The sequence below is a fragment of the Brassica napus genome, chromosome A6 (genome assembly GCF_020379485.1).
Source record: "Brassica napus cultivar Da-Ae chromosome A6, Da-Ae, whole genome shotgun sequence".
Classification (NCBI taxonomy): Eukaryota; Viridiplantae; Streptophyta; class Magnoliopsida; order Brassicales; family Brassicaceae; genus Brassica; species Brassica napus.
The window spans coordinates 11,168,613-11,179,812 of record NC_063439.1 but is presented as its reverse complement, the minus strand read 5'-3'; the positions used below and the strand labels follow the sequence as shown (position 1 = coordinate 11,179,812).

General features: G+C 34.2%; 2 protein-coding genes and 1 pseudogene across 3 annotated transcripts; 1 reads left to right on the top strand and 2 right to left on the bottom strand.

Annotated features, from left to right (window-relative positions):
• Positions 1-1,649: 1,649 nt before the first annotated feature.
• On the bottom strand, positions 1,650-3,360 carry LOC106451123 (non-heme chloroperoxidase CPO-A1-like). The gene is made up of 6 exons (XM_013892993.3): positions 3,200-3,360; positions 3,012-3,136; positions 2,631-2,713; positions 2,417-2,538; positions 2,187-2,345; positions 1,650-2,118 (listed from the first exon to the last, which is right to left on the bottom strand). The coding sequence occupies exons 1-6, from the start codon at positions 3,222-3,224 to the stop codon at positions 1,835-1,837; spliced, it is 798 nt and encodes a 265-aa protein (XP_013748447.1). The 5' UTR covers positions 3,225-3,360; the 3' UTR covers positions 1,650-1,834.
• A 1,543-nt stretch (positions 3,361-4,903) lies between these two features.
• Positions 4,904-6,683, bottom strand: LOC106451115 (annotated as a pseudogene).
• Positions 6,684-7,167: 484 nt separating this feature from the next.
• Positions 7,168-10,739, top strand: LOC106347626 (probable LRR receptor-like serine/threonine-protein kinase At3g47570). 2 transcript variants are annotated; one of them, XM_048782662.1, is made up of 2 exons: positions 7,168-7,301; positions 7,453-10,739. In XM_048782662.1, the coding sequence occupies exon 2, from the start codon at positions 7,764-7,766 to the stop codon at positions 10,524-10,526; it is 2,763 nt and encodes a 920-aa protein (XP_048638619.1). In that variant the 5' UTR covers positions 7,168-7,301; positions 7,453-7,763; the 3' UTR covers positions 10,527-10,739. The 2 variants fall into 2 exon arrangements, with proteins under 2 accessions (XP_048638619.1, XP_013642657.2); XM_013787203.3 differs by lacking the exon at positions 7,168-7,301 and having other exon boundaries at positions 7,316-10,083; positions 10,177-10,739.
• The last annotated feature ends 461 nt before the right edge of the window (positions 10,740-11,200 follow it).

Genomic DNA, 11,200 nt, shown 5'->3' with positions numbered 1-11,200 from the left:
TTTTCGGTTCGAATCAAAACAGATAATGAATAGAATCAAAATTTATGAATATTTTTCCCCACTCTATCCGTAAGCAATAAAAATAATATATATATAATTTAGCTTTCGATTCGTTATCTATTTTGATTTGAACCAAAAAATTTGGATAATGTGAGTTTTATTGGAACCATGCATATGAGTTTTACATAAAAAAAAAACATAAAATACATAGTATGAATACATTTACGTAGAGTTTGGCTGAGAATTTCTCTACACGTGAACTCACGTACTCATTATCAAATGGTTGTGAGGCTTTCATGTGTCCATTATAGTGTGAATACATTTATTATAATGCTTTTTCTTTAATATATAAGGGATTTAAGAGTTAAATATTTATAAAATATATAATTTTTATTTTTTAATTAATATTTATTTTATTAATTTTAATATTATTTTGTAATTTATAAGTATGAAAAAAATTAAACAAACACCTAATTTTAGGCCTCAAAATTTTAAGCGGACCCTAAAAAATAGAACTGGAACTGACATAGAAATACCCGACCCAAAATCGAAACAAATATAAGTATATAGTTGGGTCCAAAATTCCTATACCCGAAATAACTGGAACTGAAAAGAACCGACCTGAATAGACTCAGACTTTAAAAAACGATCCTAATGGACCTGACCCGAATAGACCCACTTCATACTCGGTCTAAAAATATGAATTTCCAGAACTATGATTTTATTCATTCTATTTTATATATTTTAGTTTATAATTTAGTTGAAATGTTTTATTAGCAATCTCATTATTACTTTTGTAACATTTTCAAGTATTATGAAATTTTAAATGTCAAATTTAGAGTTTAAAAATGTTTAATATAAAATATTAATAGTTTATTTTTGGTTATTTAAGAAAAATTTCTTGATGGAACTTGGATATTTTTGTCTTTCTGAATTATATGAACCTGACTCGTACCCGTTATGGATCCAAAAATTATATGTATTTTATATATATTTAATTATAGACCAGAATCCGAACCAAAAAAATTTTAAATATCTAATTGAATCTAAATGTTGAGGACTCGAAATGAACCGATCTGAATCCGGCCCAAAACCCAAACGTCCAAGCCTACCTGATTTGCTTGTAAATAATTTGATCAATTATTTTTTAGATATACGAGATTGGTTGTTTTCATCTCAACTAAACATAAATGTTTCATGTTCTAAATAAACTAAAATCCGATCAACTTATTAGTTACATTTAATTTGGTTTATTGTTTTGTATTCATAAACTTATGTATAATTTGATATATGTTATTTTGGGAAAAATGTTAGTCTGAAATTGCATAATTGACAGTAGTATATATACTGTCATAATCAATCAAAAAGGCTAGCCCTAATTTAGTTTTCATAGGAATTTAGATATTGATGGTTGTTCTGGATTTTAAGACCACTTCTAGTTTGAATGGTAGAATAGTCTTTGATGTTCAGAGAAAAAGTTAGCCCTAACTGAAAAATAATTTTTATAATTTAAGTTAATTTTAAGTTATCACTAATAAAAGTAAATTTAATATTCAGTTATCCTTTCTAAGGGTGTTATTATATGATTTTAAAAAGAGTTTTATTTCAATCATAATCTCATATATTATTCAAATAATGATGCAAAACTATGTTTTAAAATCTCATATTGGATGAAACTTTAAGCTCCAAAGATGCACCATTTCCGCATTGTCACAGCAAATGTTGGACATTTATTAGTAAAATCGAAAGCTACAAACCAGAAGAAGAATTGAGCGTAGAAAAAGTATGTAACATGTATCATGAACATTTCTCAAGGAAACAAAGAAAAAGAAGACTAGTTGTTCTTCACAGTGACTGTCTTTATGAACTCGATAACGGTTGATACCAGCTGACTTTGATGTTTGGTATAACAATGATCTGCTCCTTCCACAATTTCCAGCTTGTGGTTGGGTATGATATTAGCAAACTCCCTGGCATCTTCCACAGGTATTATCTCATCCTCTGATCCATGAACCGTCAAGACTCTGCAATCTTTGTCAATCTTGAGGCAAGCTTCATGCATATCAGTGTTCAACCTCTCCATTATGGTGTCCGCAGTAACACGGTAGACGGATCTTCCTGTAAAACACCAGCACATTGATATCAGAGACAAACGCAGCAAAAATAAAGATCAATAATAACAATACCATCTTTAACATCGAAGAACCCTTGTTGCTCAAGTCTATCCAAAAAGTCTTCCCCAAGACGCTCTCCTATCCCTCTTTTGAGATCATAACGCCCGGAGAGATTGATTACATTACTGATATCGTGATACTTGGAGGCATAAAGGAGGACCACGTCACCTCCTATTCATTTAAAAGTTGAGCTGTCATCAAAATAAGTTGGTCGAGGAAGAAGATGGAAGGGTTCTAGTTACCTTTACTGTGGCCTAGAATAACAGGAACCACACGGTTCATGTTAGAGAAATGTTGGATGACAGAACGTAGATCATCAGCTTCGTGGTTGTAGTTACCAAAGTAGAAACTGCCTTCACTCTCTCTGCAACAATGGAAGGCATCTCCAAGAAAATCAAATCAAAATCCAAATTCACCAATCAAGGATGAAGGGGGAAGAGAGAGAAACATATTAACCCATTTCCAGAGAAATCAAAACGGAAAGCGCTGATCCCTTCTTTCTCAATAGCAGCAGCCACACTCTTCATGACTGCGTCGTTCTGCATAGTTTCAGAAGGCCAAGGATAAGTTTATTCATACAGACATATGCAATCCCCACACCATCATGAAGTGTCTAAGTTGCTAACTAGCTAACTTCTTCAAGAACCAGTTATAAATAAATAAACAGAAGAGGAAGCTGTGGTAAGGTTTTCAGTTTTTCAGCTAAAACAATGAAACCCTTCAAGTCTTAGTACAATTGTAATAAAGTAAAAAGGCTTTGAAGAGTGTTTGGCTTCTAACATACATAATTTGATCTAAGATCTCAGCAAGCACAGAGCTTAGAAACACACAAAAAACCTTGTTTGATCGAAATCCATGGCATAAGACCACAACTTCTGTAGATCCTGTTTCGTGAAGCAGGCCCACCAGTTTTTCGTTGTGGCTGTTCAGAATCTCGATCCTCTGTTGTTCTTCTGCACAAGCTGAAAAAAGAAACAGGAAACTTGTAAGTCAGAATCTTAAGGCAAATCGATCTAAGACGGCACCTGAAGTTCCCAGAGACGAATCCATTCTCTAATTGTTTGCCTTTCGTCCAGGTAAATGGTAAAGTGTGAGTGAATCTCAACGTTGACACCAAACTCACTCTTCCTAGTGTTGTAGAATATTTATGCAGCCAAAATTGTTTTTTTTTTAAGCACAAACTTTTTCCAATTATAAAATATTTTTTTAAAGCTACATGTTTTTTTGTTTTTGCTTTTAAAATCAAAATACAGAGAACACTAATATCCTGACTTTAGAAAATTTACAATAAATAACTAAATCTTGTCAAAACTACAACCTAAATTATATATCAAAATTTTATACAGCAAACAAAAAAATCTACAACAGCAAAATATATAAGACTATCATGACGTATTTCTATTAATATTTGTTTTTAAAAATAAATTAGAATACATTTGATTTTATAAACATAATCACAAATTTTATTATAAAAAATTTCAAAATTTTATACAGCAAAAAAAAATCTACAAACAGCAAAATATATAAGACTATCATGAAGTACTTCTATTAATATTTTTTTAAGAAAAAAAATTAGAACACATTTGATTTTATAAACATAATCACAAATTTTATTATAAAAATTTTCAAAACTTAAAAAATTCACAATTTAGTTTCTCATTTCACAGATTTTGATATGATTTTTTCAAACTTTAAAGATGCCCACAAATAAAATATTATAATTATGTATTTACATTTCATAGATCAAATATTAATATAAATGTTTGGTGCAATTTTTTTTCATAGACTACCGATAATAATATGCTTTTGGTACTTATATAAAAAACTTGATAGGGGTATAGACTGTATAGGGTCAGCAGAAATTAATTAATACAAATTTAAAAAGTATCATATCATACGATAATGATAAAATGTATTTATATTCGTAAATAACACATAAAGAGAGAAAATTTACAAAAAAATTTAAAAAGTAGAAAAACATATGTATCTTTATAATTAAAGAATTAAGAATTATAGTTTAAGTTTGAGAATGGTAATTTAGAGATTAGGTTAGAGTTTATGATTTATGATTTAGTATACCGAATGAATATTTATTTTATTTTAAAAAATATTTTAAAACATTTCAAAAGTTTTAATTTTTTTATTTTTGCTAAATATATTATGATAAATACTAAGTTAATTACTTTCTCTTTAATAAATGATATTTTGATACTCTTGTGTTTTTTTGTTTTTTTTGTGATAAATCTATTTTATACTCTTTCGGTTCTGAAATATGTGTTTTAGAAAAAAAATTGTTTTAAAAAAATACATTTTCATATTTTCAATATATTAATTAATGATAAATTGTAAACTTAAAAAATAATAATTAATTTTGTTACAATTTTATCGGTTAAAAGTTGTGGAGAATATTTAATTACGAAAAAAATAATGCAATGGTAACTAAAATTTTATACATTTTTTTTATTAAGTATGAAAATTTTAAAACATACATTTTTTTTTTGAAACAGCTGAAGTACTATTTAAGATAATTGCTCTAAATGAAATTGTTTTTGAGAACTTCATGGGTGTCATTGACCCTAACAAGACACTATCATCACAGCTGTCTCAGCGTGGCACTTTAGGTGCTGAGAAGAAACTCCTAAGACCCGGTTGGGAACGAGTCAAACCACAAAGGAGTTGGTCCCAGTCAGAGAGAGATTCTTTATAAATCCAGAAGACACAGCCAGACGTTGAGGTCATAGAACATTTCTCTATTTCTAGACAATGTACGAGCTTCATTGTTACTAACTCAATCAATGTTTCCTTTTTAATTGAAGAAAACGTAAAGTATTAAATTTGTATCATGAACATTTCTCAAAGCACAGAAAGAAAGACTAGTTGTTCTTCACAATGACTGTCTTTATGAACTCCATAACAATAGAAACCAACTGACTTTGGTGATCGGTATAACGATGATCAGCTCCTTCCACAATCTCCAGCTTATGGTTTGGTATAATATTCGCAAACTCCTTGGCATCTTCCACAGTTATTACCTCGTCATCGGATCCATGAACCGTCAAGACCCTGCCATTACAATCAATCATAAGTTTAATGTCTATATACCAACTTCATCCAAATATGAGTTAGAGCAACTGAACGAAACTCACCTGCAATCTTTGTCAATCTTGAGGCAAGCTTCATGCATATCAGTGTTTAACCTCTCCATTAAGCTCTCCTCCGTAACACGGTACACGGATCTTCCTGTAAAACACAAAGCATATTGATAGAAACACTAGCTAGAGTTTTTGATCAGAGACAAAGCAGGAAAATCAACAGAGCTATAATAACAATACCACTGTTAACATCAATGAATCCTTGTTCCTTAATTTTTTCCAAAAAGTCTTCCCCAAGACGCTCTCTTATGCCTTTCTTCAGATCATAACGTCCCGAGAGATTGATTACATTACTGATATCATGATACTTGGAGGCATAGAGGAGGACCACATCACCTCCTATTCATTTAAAAAAGGGTAACCATCAAAAAAAAAAAAAAAGTTGAAAGTCTGGAGGCAGAAGACGAAACCTGTCTTAGTTACCTTAACTGTGCCCAAGAATGATAGGAACGACACGGTTGATGTCAGAGAAGTGTTGGATGACAGAACGTAGATCATCAGCTTCATGGTTATAGTTACCATAATAGAAACTGCCTTCACTCTCTCTGCCACAGCCCAAAAGTGAAATCAAAATCCATATTTATTCATTCACCTATGCATATCAATGATAAAGATAGCAAACGAAAATTACCCATTTCCAGAGAAATCAAAACGGAAGGCACTGATCCCTTCTTTCTCTAAAGCAGCAGCCACATTCTTCATGATTTGGTTATTCTGCATAGGCCAACAAATACAAGTTAATTCAAGCATAACTCCTACCCAGGCAACATATAGCCAAATGGTCTATGCACACTCTATGGAATTTAACATTTTTTCAAGAAAGCAATAAACTTTATTATCTAACTGGAATAAAGCAAACAGCTTTGAGGAGTCTTTTTGACTTCAAGATTGAGTTTTAAATCACACAACTAACCTTGCTCGATCGAAACCCATGGCACAAGACCACAATCTCTTTTGACCCGGTTTCGTGAAGCAGACCCACCAGCTTCTCGTTGTGGCTGTTCTGAATCTCGATTCTCTTTTGTTGTGCAAAAGCTGCGAAAGAACAAAGTCAGAATCTTGTGACAAATTTGGGCAGAAGCATGTCTTTTCCAACGTACCTGAAATGTTCTCAGACGAATCCATTCTCAAACTGTTGCAGGAGATTTGAGTGTTCTTGATGGGAAGGCGAGCGTTGGTGAAAGATAATCTTCTGGGAAGAGGGGAGATTTTGTAATTTAGAGAATTGTGAGGTGCGAAATGGAAGTTATGCAAAAGAGTGCTCATTGTTTCAACAACGGTCGAGCTAGTTGATAGTGTGAACATGTTCTGTTTTTTTTTTTTTATGTTTGCAATGGAACTCGTAAAAGAGTTCTGTTTTTATAGGTTGTTTTAGCTAATCATATTTTTTGGGTTATCTTAAGCTAATTTTCTCTTCTTTTTGTTTCCGGTTATCAGGACTCTATTGAAGCTTCAACCTTTCTTGTATATGTTTGGACTACAAAGTGATGCCACGACGTAGGACTGCTTTTCTGTCATCTTCCCTCAATGGAACTGTTGTTATAGTATTACTGTCTTTTGATGCGAGCCATATACAAGCAGAGGCTTAAGTGTTTTTCTTATCGGTTTCCTCTACAAAGTTTGCACCCAGTAAAAAGCTTGTCACATTTATGGTGGCTGGCTGAATATCAAAATTAATGCTATGTTTTCAGGAAAAAATGATGACTGCTTTGTGATGGTAATATTTGCGTGTTTGAAGTAATTGTCCATATTACAGACCCATCACGGGACAAATAAGCCAGCCACCACATGTTGTCTATAGAAAGTCACAAAACAAATGATTTTTTTTTGTCCTTTTAGACGGTAGACTTATTGAGTTAGATATCAAGAGTTCACACGGTAAGAATCCACGCCAGTTTTTGGAGCTACCACTATGTGTGGTTGTGAGCCAATTTGTTCTCTCTGTTTTTCTTTAAGCTACAGTGTTACACACAAGGTACAATGCATCTTGCATTTCCTTCGTCCTTTATATTCACTCTCCTGCAATATACTAGAAACAGCAACATAATTTAACAAAAAAAAAAACAATTTGAGAATGATGAGATTGTTTATTTTACTTTTTTTCAATGCTTTCATATTACGTGAAGCATATGGGTTTACCGATGAAACTGATGTGCAAGCACTGTTGGAGTTCAAGTCTCAAGTTTCTGAAGACAAAAGAGTGTTCTTGTCCTCGTGGAATCATTCCGTCCCTCTCTGCAACTGGAACAAGGTTACATGTGGTCACAAACACAAAAGAGTTACTCAGTTGGACCTTGGAGGATTGCAATTAGGCGGAGTGATATCACCATCTATTGGTAATCTTTCGTTTCTTATATCACTTGATCTCTCTAGTAACTCTTTTGTTGGAACCATCCCTCAAGAAGTGGGAAACTTGTTTAGACTTGAGTACTTGAATATGAGCTTTAATCTTCTTGAAGGAGAGATTCCAGTCAATCTGTTCAATTGCTCTAGATTGTTTGACCTTGAGTTAGATTCAAATCAGCTTGGAGGAGGTGTTCCTTCTGAACTAGGGTCATTAACAAACCTTCTTTATTTATATCTTGGTCAAAACTACTTGAAGGGAAAGCTCCCTGCATCTTTAGGAAACTTGACATCACTCATGCAACTTAGCGTTACCGGTAACAAATTAGAAGGAGGAATTCCTAATGAGGTAGCTAGACTGAATCAAATGGTACTTCTTACGTTATCGGTGAACAACTTCTCAGGAATTTTTCCTCCCTCCATTTACAATTTGTCCTCACTTGAGATGTTAAACATCTTTAGTGCCGGTTTTTCGGGTAGACCCAACCCTGATATTGGCACTTTGCTACCAAACCTTCAAGAGCTATATATGGGAAACAACCATTTCACAGGAGCCATTCCAGCAACACTTTCCAATATCTCTACTCTTGAAATATTGGCAATGGAGTATAACAATCTAACAGGAGTTATTCCTACAAGCTTCGGAAAATTGCAAAATTTGGAAGTCTTACAACTTCATGAAAACTCTCTGGGAAATCACTCCTTTGGAGACCTTAAATTTATTGATGCCTTGTCCAATTGCACCCAGTTGCTTATCTTAAGTGTGGGTTTCAATAGGCTTGGGGGTGAGTTGCCTACCTCCGTTGCAAATTTGTCCACAAGCCTCAATGAGTTGAAGCTTCAAATGAATCACATTTCTGGTAGCATTCCTCATGACATTGGGAATCTCATAAACCTAAGTAAACTTGTGTTGTATGGTAATATATTGAGAGGAACACTCCCAAACTCTCTTGGGATGATTTTGGAATTGGGTTATTTAAGTCTAGATTCAAATAGGCTGTCAGGAGTCATACCATCTTCTATAGGAAACATGACTCAGTTAGAAACACTTTATCTGAACAACAATAGTTTTGAAGGACCAATTCCTCCGAGTCTTGGAAATTGTAGGCGCCTACTATATTTATATATCGGCTGTAATAGGTTGAATGGAACTATACCTCGGGAAATCATGCAAATCTCATCCATTGTTCATATATACATAGAAGATACTCCTTTGACCGGTTCGTTACCAAACGATGTTGGAAGATTACAAAGTCTTGTTATACTATCACTTGCAAATACTAGCTTATCAGGACAACTCCCACAGACCTTGGGAAAATGCCTATCGATGGAAGAACTTTATCTGCAAGAAAATTCTTTTGTTGGAACCATTCCAGACATAAGAGGATTAGTTGGTGTTAGAAGACTTGATTTTTCGAAAAACAATCTCACTGGGAGTATACCTGAGTATCTTGCAAAGTTTTCTAAGTTGGAGTATCTCAATCTATCCATTAACAACTTCAAAGGAAGGGTGCCAGCAGAAGGAAAGTTTCAAAACTCTACTATAGTTTTGGTATATGGAAACAAAAATCTATGTGGAGACATCAAGGAACTGAAACTAGATCCATGCATTGTGCATGCACCATCAATGATGAAGAAACATTCCTCTCTTTCGAAAAAAATTGTGATCGGGGTTTGCCTAGGCATGAGTTTTCTTTCCTTAGTGTTCATTGTTTTACTTTCATTATGTTGGTTCATGAGAAGAAAGAAGAAGAAGCAGCAGGAGACCAATAATACTAATTTTTCTACTTTGGAGGTCTTCCATGAGAAGATAAGTTATGGGGATCTTCGAAACGTGACAAATGGCTTTTCCTCGAGCAATTGTATTGGATCAGGCAGTTTTGGTACTGTGTTTAAAGCACTGCTCCCAGCAGAGAAGGATGTAGTTGCGGTGAAAGTTCTAAATCTGAAGAGACGTGGAGCAATGAAGAGCTTTCTGGCAGAATGTGAATCTTTGAAGGACATAAGACACCGTAATCTTGTGAGACTATTGACGGCTTGTTCGAGTATTGATTACCAAGGTAACGAATTTAGAGCTCTCATCTATGAATTCATGCCTAGTGGAAGCCTTGATATGTGGCTGCACCCGGAGGAAGTGGAAGAGATTCACAGGCCCTCAAGAACCTTGACACTTCTTGAAAGACTTGACATTGCGGTAGATGTGGCTTCTGTTTTGGAATATCTACATGTTCATTGTCATGAACCTATAGCTCATTGCGATCTCAAACCAAGCAACATCCTTCTAGACGATGATCTAACCGCCCATCTTAGCGACTTTGGTCTTGCCCGTCTTCTCCTCAAGTTCGACCAGGAGTCATTTCTCAACTATCTCAGCTCGGCTGGTGTGAGAGGAACCATCGGGTATGCCGCACCAGGTAAAACAGTCCCACATGTTTCTATGAATGAGATCAGTATATTCTTTGTTCATTACAATCTTGTTCTTGTTGTTTATGTGAACTATGGTGCAGAATATGGATTGGGCGGACAGCCATCAGTACATGGTGATGTGTATAGCTTTGGAGTTCTCCTTTTAGAGATGTTTACTGGGAAAAGACCCACAAATGAGTTGTTTGGAGGAAACCTTACCCTACACAGTTACACCAAGTCTGCATTGCCTGAGCGAGTACTGGACATTGCAGACAAATTGATTCTTCACAGCGGTCTTAGAGTCGGTTTCCCTCATGCGGAGTGCTTGGCATTTGTTTTGGAGGTGGGACTTAGGTGCTGCGAAGAATCTCCTGCAAATCGGTTGGCAATAAGTCAAGTTGTGAAAGATTTAAACTCGATCAAGGAGAGGTTTTTCAGAGCCAGAAGTTGAAATGATTATGGTTTCCTCTTCAAATTTGCAACTATATATATCTGAGGTCTATGTAATATCTTCTTTCATAATTTGTGGTTACTCTATTAAACATACTTATGCTTGCAGAATATATTGTCTTTGAATAATACTATGTCTTTTGCAGACAATAGATTAACCTTGTATTAGCAGTTCTTATCTTTGCTAATTTTCAATGTCCCCTTTTAATTTCGACTTTTATTTGCATTATCTCAGTTTCTGGTAATCCAAAATGCTGATTTTCCTATGCTAAGGGTTTTTACCCTTAGTGATCAATATGGGGTTTTCACTCCGGATGATCAAGTTAAGTTTTAAAGGGACTACAAATAGGGAACAATCTAGAGTCCTAATAATCTAGTGAAATCTGCAAAGCTTCGAAACAGAAGTTGCAGGTTCTGTTCTTATTTTTTCTAACTAAGTTAGACAAAGCAGCTTGATCTGACCTGAAAGCTTGACTTTTTTGTAACTTTTATTAATCAATCAGTTATGCTAATAGTGGCAAAGCAGGTTACAAGAGTTGTCTGAATGATAAATATCTGTACGGAGCAGTTTGTGTCTGAGTTCTTTTCATCAAGTGATTTTGTTGTGTGCTTCCGAACATTGTCACTTTAGCAAACATTCTTATAACTAATTTATCCCTTTAAACTGCCATTCTC

Excerpts from the sequence above, each read along its gene's own strand:
- LOC106451123 (XM_013892993.3), bottom strand. The coding sequence starts at position 3,224 with ATGGATTCGTCTCTGGGAACTTCAG. Across the intron at positions 3,137-3,199 it reads TTCGTCTCTGGGAACTTCAG|CTTGTGCAGAAGAACAACAG; the intron begins GTGCCGTCTTAG and ends TTCTTTTTTCAG. Across the intron at positions 2,346-2,416 it reads TATTCTAGGCCACAGTAAAG|GAGGTGACGTGGTCCTCCTT; the intron begins GTAACTAGAACC and ends TTAAATGAATAG.
- LOC106347626 (XM_013787203.3), top strand. The coding sequence starts at position 7,401 with ATGATGAGATTGTTTATTTTACTTTTTTTCAATGCTTTCATATTACGT. Across the intron at positions 10,084-10,176 it reads CATCGGGTATGCCGCACCAG|AATATGGATTGGGCGGACAG; the intron begins GTAAAACAGTCC and ends ACTATGGTGCAG.